This window comes from Manacus vitellinus, unplaced genomic scaffold (assembly GCF_001715985.3).
Source record: "Manacus vitellinus isolate BGI_N305 unplaced genomic scaffold, ASM171598v3 scaffold_5_pilon, whole genome shotgun sequence".
Lineage (NCBI taxonomy): Eukaryota > Metazoa > Chordata > Aves > Passeriformes > Pipridae > Manacus > Manacus vitellinus.
In genome coordinates, this window is record NW_021940682.1 from 28,754,489 (window position 1) to 28,777,692 (window position 23,204).

The window sequence follows — 23,204 nt, forward strand, 5'->3', positions numbered from 1 at the left end:
TAGCTTGGAACCCTACAAATGACTTATGTAATAGATCTGCAAATGCATAAGATTATGAATCCCTTCAGCTAAGCTCACTTGAAAAAAATTGTAAACTATTTCTGCATCTATTAATTAACTATTTGTTTTGGAGAGCAAAAAATTAAGCACAATGAACAAAAAATACTGAAAATTGAAAAATATGCTAATCCTGCCATTTATATTGGCCTGTAACTCCTAAAAGTACCTTTAATTTCTGTTTCATCTCTCAGATTTTTTAAAATAAGTCAATATTTATAAATATATGAATAATTATTTAATTAAACACTTCACATTAAGTTCTTTGAACATGCCAACACTTGTTAAAGCCAAACACCATCATTGCTTTCATAAAATAACACTTTGTAGTTTACTGACATGTAAAGATTTCAATGGATTATTAAATAATTAACTTACTGATATCCTTCTCTGATAAACTTGCTGCAGAAACTGATAAATATCACAGCTACTACAAGTAGAAATACTGGGTAAGAAAATCTGAACAACTTGTTCTTAGCCATACCATGAATAACACATTCTCCTTTTATAATCCTGTCTATGAAGGTATACTCCAGTTTTGCAGAAACATAGATACTGAGTAGTCTTGTTGAGGCAACTGGTACAAAAAGTACATGCAAGAAATAGTGTTCATACATGAATGCAGAATTGTCCTTTATTTAGGACTCCTAAATTTCTGTCTGTGATTTCCTGGACAGAGTCTACACATCTGTGTGCCATATGTGCAACAAACCTACCATACACAGAACACATCAGAACAACTCCACAGGTGACTCATGTCTACAAAAGGGACTCATTCAGCATATGTGTATCATTGGTACCATGCACAGAGAAGGGCGTGCAGGAAACATTAAAACTGCTGTGCACATGCTCTACTGCTGACCCGCACGTACACTGTGGAAACACCTGGGAATGCTCTGGCTGAGCTGTGGAATGTTCAGAAGGGGAAAAAAGGTAGGAAAAAAAGTCTGAAGCACTTCAGATCACATCTGGAACAAATTTTCAGCAGAGAGAAACAGTGAAGAAACTCAGATTTACGGTAGCTCTACCAAGATGCAGAACTGTCTTTAGGCATAAGTTATGTATTTACCTAGGGCAGTAGATTAATGTGGACAAGCTAAAAATAAAGAGGTTGTCCAGTTTATCAGGGCCACACTTCTGTGTCCAGGGCTACATTGTCCTCCCCACCTCCCTTGCCTTCCAGGACCATTCTCTTCTCATGCCTGTGCAAGTAAAATTAAGTAATCAATTGCAGAGAAATGGGCAGAAAACAAGAGGTTTGAGCTCTGACTTTGCCTTTTACCAGCTCTGAGTTGGAAGACAGCAAAGGCTAGAAAGGCAATCAACTCCCTTAGAGGAGGAAGACAGCAGGGGAGAGCTGGAAACTACCTCTACAGATTCTTGCTTTACTCTCTTCTTTCCCATCACCACTGTTGAGAACTGCCTTGGTGGGCACAGAAAATACAATCATGATTTTTCACCACTAGAGCAAGGAATCTAGCTTGGGTTTGGTATCCTGAATCACTCAAGAAGAATGGTGCCAGAACAACCACTCATAAATAATTTTTAGAATTATTTTTTCTCCACTGAACTTTTGCCTGTATTACAAAGAAATCTTGAACCAGACATGGTTAAAGCATTATTTTAAAATCAATTGTCTTATTTTGCTCCAAAGTGGATTAGGAGCTCTGATATGATCAGCTCCGCTGGTTATGAGACCAGTATTCTTCAGCCAAGAGACAATAAAAAACAGGGGTGAGTAAACATTCTGAAAGTAGAGAAACAGTTTATACAATGATATAGGCTAAGATATCCTAGTCCTAAGCATGTCAGCCTTAGTTGTAAATATTTGGCACTTAAAAAATAATAATGATTAATGAAGCAGAAACATGATACAGGTGGGACAGCACTTTATGAACACAGTCCTCCAAGCTGTTTACTAGTTTCCACAGATGCTCAGTCTTTTGCATGATTCTTACTGATCCTTACTGCTTACAAATATATTTTGCTAGTGTGTTGGCTACCAAGTTGCAAAAGAAGCTCAAGATAATATAAAGATGATGCTCATCCACAGCAACAATTGAAGATTTCAGGAAAAAGGTAATATCAAAATGAAAGAAACTGGATTCATCTCTTAATACTCTGAAAAGAAATGACCAGACCAAGGAAATAAACTTAGTCTATCTCTTTGCTACTACTGACATAACCCTTGATCAGACCAGAATAAAGATGCCCTGAAGTAAAAGTCCCCATAATGCTTGGGCAGCTGATTTCCCTTCTGGTGCAGAGATAATTTCAGATTGATTTGTCAAATTAATGCTTTAAGTGAGTTATATCCTGTATAATAAGAACCACATGAATCATTATAAACCCATTTAAATTTTAAAAATACAGAGTGAAAGGGCAAAACTACAGATAAAATCACTGGGACAGAATTTCACCTCTTATTTTCGTAAAAATTATAAGAAGAACAAGGATGCTAATGAAAAACAAAACCAACAAGAAATAAACTCTGAGCCCACCCCCAACCAGCTCTGGCAAAGAGTCCCTTTGGAACTACTTGCATGCACTACAGTTGAGTCCTGATGAGAAAATGAGCTGTGACACACTGCTTTTTGCATCCATAGGCAGTCATGGTCAGATCTGGTGCTGATCTAAATCAGCATGGCTCTGTTGACTTCAAAGAAATTATTCCGATATGATTAGAAAAAAAATCTCCTCAAATTTGTAACCTAGTAAGGACTTTAATCCATGTTTACAAGAAATTCCAGAACACAACCTTTAGCAGCTTAGCTCTAGCAGCAGCTTACAAGTCAGGTACAAGAGTAAGGACTTGTTTGTTTTCTGAATACAGATTCATTTATAAAAGCAAAATGGATCTTATGCAATTTATGTCTCAGTTCTGATGTTATGATTTAATTTGATTATATTAAATGCAAGGGTTAAACATTCTGAAGTCAACTCCACCGCTCTGCTTGGAACATTCAGTCTGATTAAATAAAATAATAATTACTTGAAACCCTAGCGGGTGAAATTCCAGATGATGAAAAGGATGTTTCAACAGAAGGAGCCAATTCAAATAAGAGAACTGTGGATTTCAAGCACTAATCATGCATGACCCAAATTTTCTGCATATTTAATACCACTCATGATGAGAGGTCAAAAGTATTATTTCAACTCATCCTGGTAAGAAATAGATGTAAATAAAGAAGTTCACAATCTTCTCCTGATTTATTGTTACTCACCAGATATCTCCTCTAGGCACTGTTTGGCAGTCTTACTAAACAACAAATCCATTTTAGTAGGACTGGTGCAGGAGTCAGCAGGTGGTAAAGAGGTGCTGTCATTTTCTGAGAGAGTTCTGAAATCAAGCAAGAAGATTGATTATTATTATCTATCATTCAGGTATTAATGGAAAGAAATGTTACTTGCAGCTCCATCTAGAATCATATCACTAAAGGGTGAAAGTACCATTTTTGTCACATTCTTACTGTGCTAGTTTAACTGGAGCTACATAAATTTACAGGCAACTGGGAACTCTCTCTTCAGGAATGACTCACAGTTAATGCTGGGAAATTTGGAGCCATTTTGTTTATCCACTTTTTTTCTGGAAGAAGTGTCAATCAGACCTAGGCAGAAGCCATTTAAATTTGTTAAGTCACATCCCTGCACATATATAAGGGAAATGAAAACTTGTAATTGATGAAATATTAAGCATGAAATGCCATGTGGGAAAAAGCTTATGCAAGTCTGGAATGGAAATATGGCCCAGATATTTAATTCTATGTGCAGTTTATTTTGATAATGCCCCTTATATAACTGCAGAAATGGGATAATACAAGTTTTTCCATTAACTTGCTAACAAATAGCTCATATTTTCTTTGAGGGTACATTTCTGTGACTATCAATGATAAATTATAATAGGTGCCCTTTGTTGAATACAGTTATTTTCTGTTACAAAAAGGTAAATAGCAAGAAATACATGAGCACATGGATTATAATACCAAATGCATCACATACATTGTCTCTTCTTAAGGAACAGCTGTAGCATCTAGTTTATAATGGAACTGTTGATCTATGATGTCATTAAATAGAAACGTGTACCAATCACATATTTATAGAGTAAAAGAACACATCTAAAGATATACTAGCCACTTTTTGAAATAAAATGGGAAAAGATCTTCACTTAGAGCTTAAGTTCTTCAGCTTTCCTGACATGAATAGCAGTCTTTTGATTTATTAAAACACTAGTGAAATATTTATATCCTAATTTTAAAATGTGACTTTTTTAGCTCAGTTCCTAAAATTCACCATAAAATGTTTCCAATGATCAATTAAACTGAAAACAGAAACATATAACTGTGTGATGAGTGTGTGTTTTATAAATAAAACTCATAAAAACAGTGACTTATCTCTCAAAATAATTTTATGGTAACTTATTTTATGAAATAACTTTCCAGGTAATTTATATTTTTTTTAAAGTTACTTACTGGATATCAAAGTTACTTACGGAATGTATTTATTCAGTAATTCACAACAGTAACTGAAGGAACAGATATCTGCACATACAGCAGCATGTACTGACATGGTGGAATCCATTGATTAGAATCATTCAACTCAGAAATAGAAATGTAAATTATGTCTGATTGGATACACTGTCTTTCTTATCAATTTCTGTTCTCTTGGATGCTGGAAACAGAAAATTGCTCTATAAAAGAATATTTTTGGCTGTTGTCTGTCACACGCTACTGGAAACGCAAGCTCAGCACATGTTGCAAGGTTAACTATGTCCTGCCAACCTTGAATGTAATTCAACATTTGATGCTTGAGAGGACAGTGTCTTAAGTAACAAAAAGCTCACTCTATCGCCCTGCAGTGAACACACCCTGAAATTCCACAGTCCTTCCTGCATTCCCATAGGTCTTTAAATCATCAAAATGAAAGAGGGCCATGTCTACCTTCACTGAAAGCCATTTTGAGAAGCCATGAGTGCTCATGAGCACTCATGTCTGGGTTTGGTGCTGAGACTTAGTGCAGGATCAGTCCAGGGCAAGCCATCAGCTCAAAAACACATCTCAAAAAGGGGCACTTCAATAATGGTAAAGGTAATTGGTCTGCACTCTTTTGATAAACCCAAATCACATAGCTTCTGGGGCTGGAGCCAGAGTGAAGTTGGAGTTTGTTAAGAGGAACACTGGAAAAAAGTAGGTTGGTTTTGGCCTTGTAGAAGGAGCATCCAGCTAGAAGGGTGCACTTAAAGAATTCCTAATGTTCTCCACAAAAACGTATATGGAATTTGCATCAGTCTCTCTCTGGTTAGAAACAAAAAGGGATCCTTTTTGCCTGCTCTCCTTCTGGCTCTATGGCATAGCATTCCTGACTGTACAACTATTCAAACATCAGTCACTGCATCAAACTAGAACGGTTAAGCTATCTTCCAAGAGAGAACAGGAAGGATCTGTTCCTGTTTATTTGGACATCTATCATCAGAAAAGGATTAAGTGGTCTGGACCCCCACTGGTTACCAATACCCAACATTTGCACTAATTCTTCATCTGGTGAATGAGGCTGGGTAAAACAGAACTTTAATCATAGTATCACAATCATAGAATCATTAGGGTTGGAAAAGACCTCTATGATCATCAAGTCTTACCTTTGACCTAAATACCACCATGCCCACTAAACCATACTACAAAGTGCCATGTCCAGTCATTTTTTGAACAGTTGCAGGGATGGTGACTTCACCACTTCCCTGAGGAGACTTTTCCAATGCTTAGCCACTACCTCAGTGAAGAAATGGTCTAGATTGCCCACTGGCAGTGACTATTGCCTATAATGCCAATACAGATGAATATATAGCTCATTATTGACTGTATGGCACATAGATACTTATATATATTATTGTGAGATTTGTCTTCTCCGATACTTCTGGCTTTAACTTTCTGTGGGACATATTAATGCTATGAATGACTCAAGTGATCTCTGCAGGACTGCAGCACAGATTAGGCTCAAAGCAAGCAAACAGCAAATTAAATTATCTTCTCAAACCTTATAAATTGGCCTTAATGAATGATCCTCTGTCCTCTACCCATTCATAGTCCACTACCTTAAAAAATAATTAAATTTTTGCATCTCTCTTGATATAAAGCAAAGGGGAAAGAATTTCAGTTTAGTCAAAGTCAGCCCACTCATATTTCTTCCAGTGCTGTGCACCTGCAGTGCAGGTTAATTTAGACAACCTTCATGAAAACAGGATAATCTGTTTTCTCTTTTAATCATGGCAATCAGGAAATATATTTATTCAGAACCCACTGAGTGACATGCTACCTATTTGTAAGGGCATCAAACTCACTTAATGGGACAAATCCTGCTTTCAACCATACCTGCACAAGTTCACTCAGTTTGATTAAAATGAGCCTATATAGAAGTACTTAAGAATAGAATTTGAAATACTAAATAAGTGATCTTTAACACAGTCAGTCTACCTCTAACAAAATAGTCAATCTTAGATAAACACAGATAACATCAAAGATCTGTTTTAGTCAACATTCCAAAAGACGTCAGATAAATATTCTGCCATTTTTCCAACAGCTCTCTGAGATGCAGCTGTCTTGAATGGGTATCCCTGTCAGTATAACAGACTGGCAGGACCACATCTGGAATATGAGCAGTTTGATCACCCATGTTCAAGACATGTGAGTTAAATTGGGAACAGATGCAAGGAAGGGCTACTGGGAAGCTCATGGGGAAGATGAAACCCTCTGAAAGGAAAAAAAAAGAAAGAGTTCATTTGGTTTAGTCTTGCAAAAGAGAAGGAAGGGGATGGGATTACTCCCTCACATACTTAAAAAGAGCAATGAAAAAGAGAGAAAACAACTTTTTAAGTTAAAGGGCGATATTAACAAGGTAATAAATGAATGCAATCTCATTATGTGGGATGTAAAAGATTTCCATAAATGAGATGAGTGAGTTTCTGGAAGAACCTTTGCACTAGAGTAGTGCAGATTAGAGTAAAATTTAGTTAGCTTATGAAAGAGTTAATATGGCTACCAGATACAGAAGCCTGAACAGAATATTCTTTTAGGTCCTTTATCCTGCATTTTACTGATTATTTAGTCAAAGGAATAAGGCTATGTTGTCTGTATGGCAATTTAAAAGAATAACTTCAGATCAGAAACAGCAAACAGCTGAATTATCAAGCTACTATTTTAACTCAGCATTATTGAAGTAGGTATTTACAATGATTTCTTCAATTATTATCCTTCTTCCCATCTCTTAAACCAACACCTCTACACCTGAAACTTTTCTTGAACAATTACTTGTAAATCAAGCATGGAAAAGTGGAAGTGCTGTTGTTACAAGTAAAACTGATGAATGTCAATGTTTAACACTATCTACAATTGCAAAATTTTGGTGGTGACTGTTGCTTTATTTTCACAGCAGTAATATAAATAACTGAAATCAATAAAGCACTGTGGTATGACGGAGTCCTCACATTTTTAAAGAAGGACTTGCAGTATGTTTAGCAGCACAATCTATTATTAACAAATACCATTAACTGACAGAATGTTTTTTACTGAAAACTTAGCTTCAACTCCAAAATCAGTGACCAGAAGTAGGTTCTAGTCATTAAAAGTGGACATAAATATGGTTTCAACAAATCCTGCAGATGCTGTGTTTGCAGGATCCTTAAAGAGTAGTTTATTTTTTTCCCTAAGACAGTATAAAAACATCCTGAAGAGGCTGCTGAAATTGAATTTCACTGTGCTTCCAGAGGTACAACCAGATTATATCCTCCTTCCCATCTGTCACTGCTCTGCACTTCCTATGCGACCTTGAAGCTATGGCCTAGCAATACAATTGATTTAATCACCATACAGTAAAGGAGTCAGGAAGAAAGTTCTAGTATCTGGAATGTGTTTGTAAATCAAGCATGGGATTTACATGCTTGTGAATTCCTGATATTTCCTTTGTCTGCCTCTATCTAGTAAACACTTTAATCCTCACAGAATCAAAGTCATTTAGGTCAGAAACATTCTAGATGCAATCCGGTCCAATGACCCGCGTAAAGCAGGTCTGGTTACATTAAGTTACTCAGAGCCTTGTTTGGTTGGGTCTTGAACATGTCCAAGAACAGAGATTCCAAAACCTCAGTAGGCAGCCTGCACCAGTATTTCACCACCCTCAAAGTAAAAACATTTTTTCTAACTTTCAGGGTAGCACCTCCCCTGCTGTAACTTACATCTGTTACCTCTTATCCTTTCTCCCTAAATTTCAAGGAAGAATCTGGCACCATCTTCTCTACACCAACCTATTAGGTAGCTGAAACTACCGGTTACTTACTCTTCAAGGACAAAAGGAAGGCCAAATTAGTGTTTGTAGTCCAGCATTGACACTCAAAGAGTAACTGCAAAGTCCCAGTTCAAAAAGTGCTGGAGCACAGGAAAGGTTCCCCTGGAAAGTGGTCACAGCACTAAGCCTGACAGAGTTCAAGAAGCATTTGGACTATGCTCTCAGGCACATGGTGTGACTCTTGGGGATGGTCCTGTGCAGGGTCAGGAGTTGCACTCAATGGTCCTTGTGGGTTCCTTCCAAGTCAGCATATTCTGTGATTCTGTGAAACTTCTTCCAGACATTAAACTACAAATTTATCTGAAAAATTGAAATTTAAGTAGTGCACGAGATAGAAGTGCAGCTCAGGATGATGAGTGGTCATCTGGTTCTCTGCAGCAGTTTCTATACTTTCAGCATTTCAGGCAATAAGCAATTCCTGAGTACCAAACCCCCTGGGATTTGGGCACTTCAGATTCTATATTTCATCCCTGGAAAAGAGACCTACTAAGCTCCTACAGTGATTACTGAAGTAGTCAATAGAATAAGCTGCAGTACATGCATCCAGTTATAACTCAATGTTCTCCTATTGAAATATTCCTTTAATGTTTAAGAAAATCCAAAGCAAACGCTAATTTTCAACATATCACATACTTCATGCAGGGTTATGATGATTTGCCTTAACTAAGGATTTGCCCCATGGAGTGAGGAGATATTGTGTTACTCCTGGGACTACTGTTTCCCATTTTATGGAAATAATGCAAACTTATACAATTTGGCTCACAAAAAATAAAGCAATGATTGCATACAACAGGCTTTTCTCTGGGAAAGAAAGTGTTTGGAATTGCAGGTTATACTCCACTTTTGAGCAATGTGTAGGAGAGCTAAGAACTCCAAATACTGAGCAATTAGCCTGTTATTCTCTTGCTAAGTTTTTAGGAGGCAGACTTAGAGTTTGGTTTTTGTTTGCATTATTTTACCTTTTTTAACCTGTTTTCACTGTAGACTAGCAAGTACTAAACTTCTGTGTCACTATTCTTCATCTGAAATTTAAGCACCACTAGAAAGACAGCTAAATTCCATGGCCAATTTCAATACAAGTCTAAGGGACTGTGGCAGATGGCACAATTTCCATCTTCTTCCAATTTTGTCTATATAGAAGAATGTGTAATTTGAAGTAGTGTCTGCTGTATTTTAAAAAGTTATACAGTCTCTTACACCTTCCTTTTAGCTTTTCTGGTTTTTTTTCTTCTCAAGCTTTCTGGGAACTAAATTACATCTACTTCAGTCTTATATCAGTTGGACCCTGCAGTCAGCTTCAGAGGGGACACATAAGGGACTGTAAATAATACATTCACAACCACATTTAAAAATAAATAATCGCTTGCTGAAAAAGAGGGAAGAATTTAAATTATACCCATTTAGATGCAACTCTGACTATTGCTGCTAATCTTTGAAGAGAAGCAATAATCCCAAATGAATTTCTGTGCCATGTGTTTAAGAATAAAAATACAATGTGGTATCAGACAGGACAAAGCACCAAGACTGCAAAGCTGAATAGTGCAATATGTCATTTGAGAACTTGCCAGTGAAACAGTATTTTCCACCTACTGTCAGTTAATAAAAATATACAACTCCTTGAAAACATGAATATTGATAACTGTTATAGGATTTCATTCTCTATTTAGGCAAAATACATGCCGATCTCAAACAAACTCTTTGGAATATTTTGTTTTACTCACAAATCTACAGTAATATACTCTTGAATAACAAACAAACATTCCAAAATATATCTGCAGGTATTAGCAACAAACCAGAAAAAGCACTAGCTTACTTATCCTTGTAAGTAAGGATAAGTGTCCTTACTTATCCTTGTGCTAACAGCCTAAACTGATCACAGCAGTATATTGCAAGATTCTGCAGGATTCTGGATAAAAAGCATGGTATTTTTACTAATTTTTATTGAAACTTTTTACAACGACTGCAGCACAAACTCAAAGAACCTAGATATTCCTTCTAGCTGGAAAAAAACCCTGTTAGTCTGAATGGTAACTATTGTTTATCAACTCATATAAAGCTGTTAACAAGCAAACCTGAAAATTCAGCGTATAAATTATGGTGACTCAGAAAATAATTATGTTTAAGAACAAGAAAATGTAGCTACAATACCCCAGCTCATGTTCACTTCCACCTACCATACATGCACAAAAATAAATATGCTGACTTTGGAAATATGGATATTTTATCCTTGGTTATATTTATATTCTTCTATGAAATCACTGTGTGGTATTACAAAGCCCTTGAGACTTCTAAGAAATGTGGTTACTGACTATTTTTGAGTCAGATTCTTCTCTCAGTTACAGAGATACATATTGAAGTAGCCTCATCAAAGTCAGTCTATTACTCTGGGTTTATGGCATTCTGAGATTAGACTTTGGTTCTGAAAATTTTATTTTCATGTGAGATTTAACTTCAAATACAGTCTCCTTTGCTGCTTGTTAGGAGCAAACAGACAATTATTAATACTAAATTTTACTTGAAGATGCATGCTTCTATCACCCTTTAAAATTCAAAATACATTTTGCTTCATGATGAAGCTTAAAGGAATGATATCTCCACCATGCGATGAAATTGCATCAATATATAGTAAAATTACCATTAAATAACACATACATCTGAAGGCAAAGCTCAGCTTTTTTTTCTCTCTTCTTATATATGTACCCTAACACATAAGTAGGCTGTCCTATGTACAGCACTTAAAATTCTGTGTATCACTGATGTTATTCCAGATAGTTATAAAGATACATGCACATTAAGTACATCCAGTGAAAGATCTAACTGAAACTCGAGGCTATCCACTGCATATTGGAATAAATATAAGTTACATTGAGTCTTTTCTCCCTCCCATATAATTTTCTTAACTTATCACTCATCCAGATTGGTTTTGAAGCTATATTTAGTTATGTGCGATGATATATATACTCCCTCAGAGCCTACTTCACCACTTCTTTAATTTTTAGCCAAGACTATTTAGATTACTAGTCACTAACAAAAACTGCCAGTATATTTTGCTTAACAATGAATTTGTCATTTTATCAGATGTTAAATTTACCCACAACTGTAGCTAAAGCCCTCCAACAGTTGACATCTGAAATTATTACTCAAACCAGCCTGTCAATCTTTCTACACTTACTGTATCTTCTGAGTTGTACAACAGTTAAATCTCCCAGCTTCTCTTCAGTTACTCTATCATACAGAAAAGTAAATTCAAAGTTTGATACTAGAACATTTAACTGTTCATTTTTCTCTTCCAGAGCCTTGGACATCCGAAGAGTTACTATTGCCTGTAAAAATTAACTGCCTTCATGGAGTTAATCTACACCTAGTTCATTTATAAAACTAAACAGGAAAAGGACCTGCAAACAGCAACCTTCTCTGTCTACCCAAAGTATTGAAATATTTTTGAATACTTATAAAAGTTTGTGTATGGCCTTTCTTTAAATATCCTACCAGTACTGTTACATATTCTGAAAATATCAGCAGTTCATTTTAGTATTTTTAAGAGAACAGTATATTTTAAGCAAATTTATTGAATATCAGCAAATATATGTTGAGATTCTTAGAATGCAAACAAGAATATTCACACTAGAAACCCAGACTCAGCCATGACCTTTCAAAGGCAGCACAGACAATGTACCCTATGACTTGTATTTCTAATGAAAATACCCTGAATTTTAAATGGCAAATATTTGCAGTGGATTACTTTTGTACCACGTAGAGACTCACAGTTCTTGGAAGAAATTTTTCATACAGTAACATCAATTAAACAATGATATTAGGAAAATACTGACATGATGCTGTGACAGAAACTGGGAGATAAAAAACATAACAGTATGATCCACCATTACTCTATCCATTTTAGTTCTCTTTTCTAAATGGTAGCACGAAACCAATTTTCCTCCATGACCTTACCTATAAATGAATGGAGCTACTGTGGCAGTGTTGGGGTGGCTGTATTGCTGTTGCTGAGGAAGCTGGACGACACCATTTCCTGTGCCTTGGCCACTGCTTGCAGCCGTTGAGGCCGACGGAGCTGCCGAGGATCCTGCACTTGGCTCTTTCTCTTCAGAAGAAGCAAGACCAGAGGAAGGAGAAGCCTTCTCGTTAAGCTGAGATTTTGCTGTTGACTGGGACTGGTTTCCTTTTGTAGTCCTCAGTTTTTCAACCTCCTTACTTCCCGCGCATGTGGAGGAAGTGCTCTGCTTTGCTGTTGGCACCTTTGATCCAGGTTTTGGGATCCCACTAGAAGATAATATTAAACTTTCCTTCTTGGCTGCTGTTGCCTTGCTTCCCTTTGGGATTAAGCTTGCAATTTTTGAGCTCTTCTTTGTAGATGTTTCAATGACCTGATCCTTCTCTTCCTTGACTGCTTTCTCAGTGCAAACTTTGTTTTTGTCCCTGTTCTTTTCCTCTTTGTCCTTTGGCTGTAGCAAAGACTTTTTATTGCTGAGATTTTTGCTGCCAGCTTTTGGAGGGGTTAACTTCGGTGATACTTTAGGACTGCTACTTGTTGAGCCGCTGCTGTTCACCCCACCACTTAAGACATCGGTTTCACCACACTCTGAAAAGGTATCATCATCTCTCCCACTGTCACTGGGCCCTGAGCTCAGTGACAAAGGAGGTCTCAGAGCAGTCCTAGCATTAACCAGCTTGAATTTTTCCAGCATAGATTTTTGTCCAGATGAAGGGGGCTTCACACCTTCAGAAGGCGGTGGCTTGAGCCTGTCTGAAGTTGGAGTAGGGGAGGTTGCGGGACTAGGCTGCTTCACAGACAGCATGGTAGAGGTCGCGCTGTGTTTGACATTCATGGATTTGCTGCGCCAAGGCTTGCTGGCACTTGGAGAGGGTATGGCAGAGACCTGCTGCTGCCCAGTGCTGGTGGGATGCTGCACATTTCCATTCATGCCTGCAGATGGGTGAGGGCCTTTTGGTGAATCTGCTTTAAAAAAAAAAGAAAAAAACATAGTGGTATAGTTACTCTCCCATTTCCTACTTGGAGGTGATATCATACTCCTCTGGGATCTGAAACACACTTATATGAGATCTATAATAAACATAATTTATATGTTCACGGAACACGAAGGATGCTAACAGAAAATGCTTTTCTTTCCTCCCATCATCATGGTGTTGTTCAATACTTCCATAAGCTTAAGTGAATCTCAGAAACGCCTTCCTTATAACTGTCTCCTTATGCAAATCAAGCCATCCAATTTAAGATTTTATCTTTAATATGCCATAAAGAAATTCTTCCAATCACTTTTTGATTATAAAGCACTGAGATGTTAAAGAAAAAAGAATACTAAAATTCTAGTAGAAAAACAAAACCAGCAAAGATGGGTTCGATGTTTAGTGAAATTAAAATATGTGCTAGAAAGCCAAAGTTTTAGGCAGGAGGAGGAGGACTGAGTAATACTGAAATTAAATGGATAAAATCAATATTCACAAAGTTTTAAGTATAGTTAACAATATTTAGTAGCTGACTTTAGGAACTTATCTCAGTACACTCTCATAGGGAAAAATTTTATCAGCAATTTCACCAGTGTCAGTACCAGAAAGTTACACTGATATATCACCTTCATGGGTACAGCAACAATAACTGTTTTGGGCCTGAAGCTCAGGTAGGTACAGAAAGCTTGTTTACAAGGCTCTGGCACATTCACTACCTTTACATCATCCAGGAACCTCAGTGAATCTTCAGAATGAATGAGAACAAGACTCCTGCAATAATCAAACTCTGCTAATTAACAGCTGTGATTTTCAAAAAAGTTGTCTAGCCTTGTTAAGCAAAACTCACTAAGGCATGAAAGGGTTAAGGTCTAAGTTCAGATTCCCAAGACATATCTGAATATTTAAACATGATTACTCTGGAGCACCAGAGAAATGAAGTGGTAACAGCAATCAAATATGTGGTATATAGCTGTTCCAGCAGATGACATATTTTCTTTTAGTGGATCTATCTTGTCTTGCCTTATCTGGGGACTGTCAGGGAATTAGACATAAGCCCGCCTATAGTATATTGAATTCTGTACTATAAGAAAGCCCATGAAACATGCAGTGCAAATTTAGTTAACCTAATGGCAAAAGGAGTGCTTGATGTCTTGCATAAACACATAGTATGACATATCTTGGGGTACCCCTGCCCGAATAATCACAGAATCACAGAATATGTTGAGCTGGAAGGGACCCACAAAGATCAGCAAGTCCAACTCCTGGCCCTGCACAGGACCCTCCCCAAGAGTCACATCATGTGCCTGAGAGTATTGTCCAAACAGATCTAGAAGTCTGTCAGGTGCTGTGACCACTTCCCTGGGGAATCTGTTCCAGTGCCCAACCACTGAAGACATCTTTCCCTTCAGCACAGATTATGAATTTATGCATAATTTTCACTTTTTCAGTCTTAGTCCTCCTAAACCCCTAGTAAAGATTAGACTACTCTTCTGGAAGTCTGAAGGAAAGGCAGAATTTGAGCATACTGAAACTGGAGCTGTTTTTTCTTTAACAAAGAGAATGCAAACATAGCAAAATTTACTGCTTAGAATAGCATTAAGAAGAACTAGTTTAAAAATATAAAAAAAAAATATGAGTAAAAGTACCATGACAGACATATAAGATCTTTTACTAGTTTAACTCTATTAACAACTGGTCCCAGCAGGCCAATCAATAGATGCCTTCAATAGATGCCATATAATTCCATCTGCCCAGGGTCTTATGTGTGCTCCTCAGCCTGATATGTAAACCCCACAGTTCTAAATGGTTGACTGGGCTATCTCTCTTACAAGGATAGGCTGGGAGGCTTGGGCCTGTTCAGCCTCTAGAAGAGATGGCTGAGAGGGGACCTCATCAATGTACACAAGTCTCTGAAGGGAGGATGTCAAGTCAGGCTCTTCTCGGTGGTGCCAAGCAACAGGACAAGTGGCAATGGGCAGAAACTGATGCGCAGGAAGTTCCACTTGAATAAGAGAAAGAACTTCTTTACTGTGCAGATCTAGACCACACACTGGAACAGATTGCCCAGAGAGGTTGTGGAGTCTCCCTGACTGGAAATATTCAAGAACTGTCTGGACACAATCCTGTGCCATGTGCTTTAGGATGATCCTGCTGTTGGTCCCTTCCGATCTTATCCATTCTGTGATTCTATGATTCTGTAAATGAGCTCATTCGCAGAAAGTTGAGCTGTTCTGTGGAGTCCTGTTCTAGGCAAGAAAACATTAACTGATAAGGGTTCCTTCAGAGTATTTTTTGTGACGGGTGAGGTTAGAGCATATTCTCCAGGCTCCAAGTTGCACCATGGAGCACCTTTGGTGGGCAGCTGCAAAACTGATCCCTCCCCTGGGACCAAGGCAGGAATTGTGGTTGGCCTCCTGCTATTTTCTGGTGAGCCTCAGATGCCGGAAAAGAGCCTGAGGCCAACCACAGCTGCTGGAAATTTGTGCAGCCCTCAGGTTTCTTTAATTTATACCAGGAATCAGCCCCAGTGGCTAGTAGCCCAGAACCGGATGTGCACAAGGACCTTTTTGTACACATCTTGTCTTGCACTAAGCTTGCCCCAAATACAGAGGAGGACTGGGGCCTTAAGCTATATCAATAGTTTTGCAGAACAGTTCACCACAGGAATATGCAAAGCTAATGCAGAATACACATAACAATCTGTGAACAGCGGGATGCCACTACATTCTGTTGTATTATTTACATTTGTATGGCTTCAGTTTTACTCCAAAAATAATAAAAAAAAATAAAATAGAAAGTGTTCTGATTAAAAAGAAGAACGCATGCCTTGCTATATTTCCGGCTGTATAATATTAAACTCATTGGGGGGAAAAATGTAAAAAGAAGAGTATTTACTGTTTCATCAACAGCTTGTTCTGGCATATATACAGCAAAAACCCACAGATTCCTGGAGCCACTGGTATTTATTGGATCCCTATGCCACAAAATATAAACAGCAACAAAAAATTACAGAGAACTTTAATTTGCTTTTATTTTTCAATTTAAAGGGTATCCTTAATATTTCTGCAAGGAATGTGTGCTGCATGTTCTCAAGAAATATTGAGAACCTGTCTGTATGTTGGAATTAAAAGATCTATTTCACCCCCAGCACAAATGCATTACTTGAAGCTGCACATAATTAACTGCTTTCTGCACGTTCAATTGAGCTTGGCTTTAGCTGTTCATTATGTGAAACCTGTCCCCACCTTGTGGTGATTTTGAGACAGAGTGAACTCAACCTATGACAAGGATTTCTTATTTCTATAAACTAAATTTTTCAAGAAGATAGTCTTCTGTTTCGGGTTTAACCCCCTTATAGCCGAATGCATAGTCAGCTTGTGCTGAAAACTGTTTTGCATTCTGCTCAAAAACTCAGTGCTTCAGAGCTCAACCCAACCTCCACTGTAAAAGCACAGCAGCAACACCCTGGGGTGTTCAGTGCAAAATGAGAAATTTCTTCTAGAACTCAGCAAGGCCATGACAACTGAATAGACATTTCCAATCCACTTTTCATAGGCTGTTTCACAAATAAAGGTCATGTTGAACTCGGACCCAATATATAATCTCCTTTGTCTTCTCATCTGTGACCTTCACTGTGTTCTGTGCTGCTGGAGAAGATGACCTCTGTGACAACAGCTCTGTCACGGCAGCAAAGTTAGATATGATAATCTAAATATTCTGTATCAGGCAGATGTCCAGACTATCCACTTTTAGTCACTCACAATAAAAAAGGTTAGTAAAAAATGGAAGAGCTGCAAGGGGTTGCTAAAGGGATGTTTGGAGGAATGGGAGATCTACCTCATGAGATTAAAAGAATTCGGCTTCAACTCTCCCTTTCTAGCTGTTCATGAGAAAGTAGCTAGCCCTTATCAGCACAAGAGGAGAAAACGACCAGGAACAACTGGAAAAACACTGGCACCAGAAGGAACATACACAATTAGCTACAGATGTACATACTGGCCACGTATTAACAGCTTGCATCATTAGGCAACAGAGTTCCACTGCAGAGTTTCTCAGAGTTGGTATAGGTAAAATAATCTAATACTGTTAAAACTGAGTTTGGAGAATACACAAACACCATTTTATATTATTAAATTATATTGAAAAGCTGGAAATTAAACTCCATGACATAAAGACCCTTATCAATGTTCAGATACACTGTTTCTAAGACCTAAATGGTAAAGATTTGTTTTTAAACTGTGACTTGAATTAGAACATTACTTTGCTGTACTGAAAACGCCCTGGGTATCCACCTTATTAGCATTCTGAATAATTTATTCAAATAGTTTAATTTTTCTGTGTTTTTTTCCATCTCCGTGTTATTAAGTTGGAAGCAGATAGATCTGACATATCTGGAAAACAGACGTGTTCTTTGAAATTGATCTGTAAGCTGCAAAGTACAGCAAAAAAAAAAAAGAATCTCACTGAAGCTCCACAAAGAAATTTGAGCTAATGGCTTTTTTAATGTTTTGGTGCATTCTATGTTTCTGACTTCAACAGAGTTACACACACTTACCTGTGTCACAGTAAGGGATTGTCTGTCACTGAAAACTGGGCTCTGCCCAGTAAAGAGCATACCTGCATTTGCTCAGGGGCACTAGGTTTCTTATTGTGTTGAACTACTCCCTAGGCAACATTCAAAGAAGATAATATTAATGAGAGACTGAATAATTAAGTACTACCTAAAAGCAGATATCACACCTTATTTTGGATCACGTTCAGGTCTCCTTTAACTCTGTGATTACACATCCACTCCCCACTGTGACTGAGTTGGAAACCATGTTATGCACGAATGAATTTCAAGTACTACATATAACTGGATTAAAAAAAACAAAACACCAACCTTATGCTGTATATATTTTCTGAGGTCTCCTTATAGCACATACAGGTGAGTGTACAGGAGAGAAAAATGTAACAACAGTGATCTGCTCTTGAAGAGCCTTGGAAGTCCCAACCTCTAACGGCTATTTACTTGGAAAAAGTCATCTCTTTTTCTGCCTCAGTTTATGCAACACTAATGAAGAATTACAAATTATTTACAAACTATTTACTATATGATCTATATCTCAGATTAGAATATATGGACTGTGTCTCTTTCAGGGCTCCAAGCATCTGCTTCAGAAGCAAAATCTGAAAAATAAGGTCTATTATGTATGTTGCACTGTAAGGAAAAATCAGTTTGTCAACGTATGGTGACACTTTTTTATTGTAAAAGTTTTTTTTTATATTATTACTATTTTGAGGGTCGAAGTTTGTTTCTAAACAAATTCTTCAAAGATCTTAGGTTACAGCACATCCTCAAACACTTAAAATATCAAAAGACTACTTGGAAATTTAATTGTAATATTCAAAAATTAGTCACTATAATAACCAAATTTAAAGTATATCCTGGTTCAGTTGTTTTTCTCTTTAGGCAAAGTAGCAGCATGGTGTACTTAAACACATAAACACGGGTTCTCCTGTTCTTTTAGGATATTACAAAAAAGTATCACTTTGCTATCCTTGTAGTCACAGTAGACATTTTCTCTAAAGAACTTCTGCTTTATACCCTAAAACAAACTTGTATTTAGCTTTGATTATCATGTAAAATCAATGTTTTTCTATCCATTTGGCTGTTTTGACAGGGAAAAAAAAGGGCAGATGGAAACATCTCAAATATAGTACTCCTTAGTTATGTAACATTACATCTTCTATATCCTGTAAAATTAATTGAATTATTACAGATAAAAAAGCCACCCCTTATCCTCTTGCAAGTGATAACTTCACTAAAAATCTCACCTCATTCTCTGCTGTAAAGAAATGAGAAAGTAAAATAAATCCATCATGCAAAAAGCCACATAAATGTGCAACGCAATGTAAACCTTAGCAATCAAAATACAGTTCCCAAGTAATGAGCTAAGAACATTAATATCTACAAGCATATCTCACCATGAATCATTTAACTCTCACATATTTCAGTAGCAAACATGTCAACATTATGAGGAAATTCTAAAACCTAAACTGCTGTACATACCTTCACTCAAGCAGCCACATCTCCTACTTCATAAATTCACTATAGTATTTGTGAACTATACAGTGTCTGCTCAGTTTTCACTCTGATCTCTTTCTACTTTTAGCCTGGATGTCTTGACAGAAACAAGACCTTGGTAAAATAAAACCCACTATAGAACTATCTGAAACATTCAACCCTGATGGTAAAAATAAAGAAATAACTATTGAAAGGATGGTTTTATATTTTCAGATACAGCTAGGGGCAAAGTGTGTTCATCAGAGTTTTGTAAAAAAATCTGGATAGCTGCCTATTGCTTGGATGAAGAACATTCATTGCATACTTGTTCCTCCCACAGACCCCAAGGATGCAAACGGGTACTATGTATATTGTATCATTTTCAACTGTATTCTAACCCAGAGATATGAATAAAATGCTGTTCATTACACAAAGGGAGAAAGAAGGGGAGGAAGGGGACAGATTAGTTACACAACTCAGAAAGCTGAATTTTTACATTATTCTTTCTGAGATAAAGCCTGAAGAGGCATATTTTCCAGGAAAATAGCATCATGGTGAGAGAAATGGAAGGACCCAGGGAACTCAGTTTGTTGTTGTAATGGAAGCTTATATTTAAAGGAGACAATAAAACATGAACACTGAATCCAAATCCCTGCAAAATTTCATTACACTTGACTTAATTTCCAATCCTCTATTCAGTATTATGTACACAGTAGGTAAGGTTCTTAAAGAATGCAGCATTCTGATGCAAGTATAATATTCTGATTCTTATCCATTAGAGTCTAAGATGCAAAGTCCCCTGAAAATTATGGCAGTCTTCCTTTGAGTGTGAGTAGACTTGAATATGGAACAAGATTATAGGCATCTAGTATGGATTCATTTTTACTTCAGAAAAATCACCCTATCATATTTCCAGCAAAGAGGGAAAAAATACAATTATAAAATCTTGCAAGTTTTCATTTCGGAATTTTAATCCCAATTGAACCACAAGTCCTAATTCAGGCCCCAATTTCCATAGGTTTTCCTTGTCAAGTCTAAACACTACATTCACTTCTGTGACCCTTGTGGATGGGGTTTTTTTCATTCTTGGATGAACTTTAATCACTTACCTTTTTCATTTCCATTTGCATATTGTGGAGGCTTGTTTTTGTCAATGCTGTTAAAGCTCTGACTTCTCCGATTTAAATTGGAAGCTCCCTGGACTTTGGTACTGCTGCCTGCAGCTGGCACTCTTGAGGGTCCTGGAAGCCTGGAACGGTACAATAAGAAATCAGTTCATTTTATGTAATGCAACATATAGCAGAGACAGTATGCAAATATCAGACCAGAATTTAAAACCAACAACTGAAAACAATGAATCCAGGTAAGCAACAATGAACAGGAGGATTCAAATTAGTTAGACTCCACAAATGAAAATAAAAGCTCATCCTTATGCACACAAAAGGGAAAGATGCTTTATAGAGTCACAAGACATGTAAGAAGATGCTTTGCATTTGCCATTAACATTGCTAAAACAGATTCACCCTAAAAAATATTAAAGTGTAATATCAAACTTTATTAAAATCTGTTACTTTTGAAGAGGAAATGTTGCAGAAATAGAGTAGAAAGCACAACAATACATAATTGGGAAATATTTCCTATTTCTTACTCTAATAAATGTCTCACAGTTGTGTCTAGTGTAAAAGCTTTTTTAGTTACCTTCACCAGTTATTTTTCAGAGGTCTATTTGCTAAAATGCTCCCACCTTAGTATTATAAATGAAAAAGATAGAAAATACATATTTTATCTAGATACTACAGATCCATTTATACCTTTTAGATAGAAGTACATAGTGTAGACTATACAGTTCATTTCTTAGTATTTGCTGCCACCATCTGAACCTTACCGTGTGGCTATGCTAAGGGAAAAAACGTAGACCCTGTTGTTCCTGGTATGTATCTTTTTTCTGCCTGAATCTGTTTTCTGATGTAACATTCCTTAGTACATGCATACTTCAAACTTTCCGCAGTATCTTTGTGGGTACCCCTTCCAGTTTTGTTGTTTGTGAGACAGATAACATTATTATGTTATTTGTTAGACAAAATGAATTGCTTGAATCAGCCATAGGCTTTTGCCATAGGAGAAGAGCATCTCTCTTCTGTTTCTCCCATATTGGAGTGACATGATGATTTTAATAATGGTACTACAAACTATACTAGTTATCAAATTCTGTTAGTTTCACTATTATGAAAGAGTAGCATGAGAAGGGAGGAAAAAATCCCATTACAAAGAAGTACAAAACATTTGATTTCTTCCAAACTTTTTGCTTGTTTCTTGAATACACTGGCATAACAGAAATGTTCAAATCATTTTCTTTTCATTAGCAAACATATGTAAACAGCTCCATGTTCTCTTTCTTTACCAGTTTAAGCCTCAGAGAGCTAATCCATTCATTATTTTTATGGCTCATTCTGGCCGCCAGTCTCTGTGCTGAACCCAGAGCAGACTGTCTCTGCTCTGCAGCTGTACGCATGCTAACCTTTATCGTGACCCATGAATTCAAGTGATCTTCTGTTCCCTGAAGAATGCACTAAAACAAACTTAAAAATCCATTTGCTCCTTCTCATTACCCTAATTTGACAGGCAGTAAGAGCCCTGAGATCATTTGTCAAAGGTAATGAAAAAAACAATGAAAAGGCATGTGCAACACTGGAAACTCATCTGTTCTGTTAAAATATAAAATAGTTCTGCATATATTCTGCATGTCAGAATTCAAGAACTTGCCACAGTAAGCAAATTATACATGAGGTCATTTGCTCTACACACTTTCCAGTTTACTTCATTTGCTGACTTTTTAAATTGAATTCAGGTTTTAAATTGCTTTTGCAGAATCATGTTAAGCAGCTAAGGAAATGCAAAGAGTATAACAAATAAGGGACAAGTCACATACCTCTGAACAGGCTTCGGAAACACTGCCACAGATTTAAAGTATTAGACAATAAGACTGTTAACCTTGACATGTTGAATGTGGACAAGACAGGAGCATCAGCAATAAGGAAAATGAAGACCTATAAATGCAGGTGCAAAGCAACTGGACCATGGAATAGCTCATTTCAAGCTACCACCAGCCACTCAAATTGTGTTAGTGTTGTACAGTGCAAAATTCAATCTTTATTGTAGATTATGCAGTTAAGAGTTCATTGGTCTCACCAATGAACTGTACAGCAAAGGTATAATTAATAAATACACTAATTATTCCTTCCCTCCCCCCCCCAAAAAAAAAAGCTAGAAACAAGAGTAAGCTTTAGACCTCAGCTTCTTTCTTCTGCAATCTGGCTTGTAGATTTTAGTGCTCGTGGAATGACAGACGAAATCTGAAACGTCAGCTCCTACACACAGGTCTATCAAATTCACTACCAAAACAAAGCATCTAATTCATGGGGACTGTGTGCAGGCTACTCTTGATGGAGCAGAAGTCTTGGAAGTAATTCTTTTTTTTCTGCTCTATTTTGCTTCTGAGTAAACTTGGCTCCACGAACTTGACCCCTCAGGTGGGTTTGCTATACGTGCAAAATATCTAGTGGGAACTGGGATGGACTCCCAAACTTCTTTTCACTCATGACTAAAGTCAGGATTTGAGCCAGAGAGTACAGAGCACTAAAATCACCAACTAATCCTTCACATCCAATATTTTACATGCAAGATACAAAGATGCAGGATACATAACAACCAGAAATATTGCTAATATACAGTACAAATCAGCCAAATGGCCAAAAGCCAATTAATACAAGCCTTTTCTGTGGCA

General features: G+C 37.1%; 1 protein-coding gene across 1 annotated transcript in view; it reads right to left on the reverse strand.

The window, feature by feature from the left end:
- Positions 1–23,204, reverse strand: part of NAV3 (neuron navigator 3) — a 384,858-nt gene that overhangs the window by 117,999 nt on the left and 243,655 nt on the right. The window contains exons 8-10 of the mRNA XM_025895950.2: positions 20,530–20,669; positions 12,340–13,363; positions 3,282–3,397 (exon numbers count right to left, since the gene is read on the reverse strand). Of these exons, the coding sequence (XP_025751735.1) occupies positions 3,282–3,397; positions 12,340–13,363; positions 20,530–20,669 (1,280 nt within the window). The remainder of the gene's footprint in view (positions 1–3,281; positions 3,398–12,339; positions 13,364–20,529; positions 20,670–23,204) is intronic.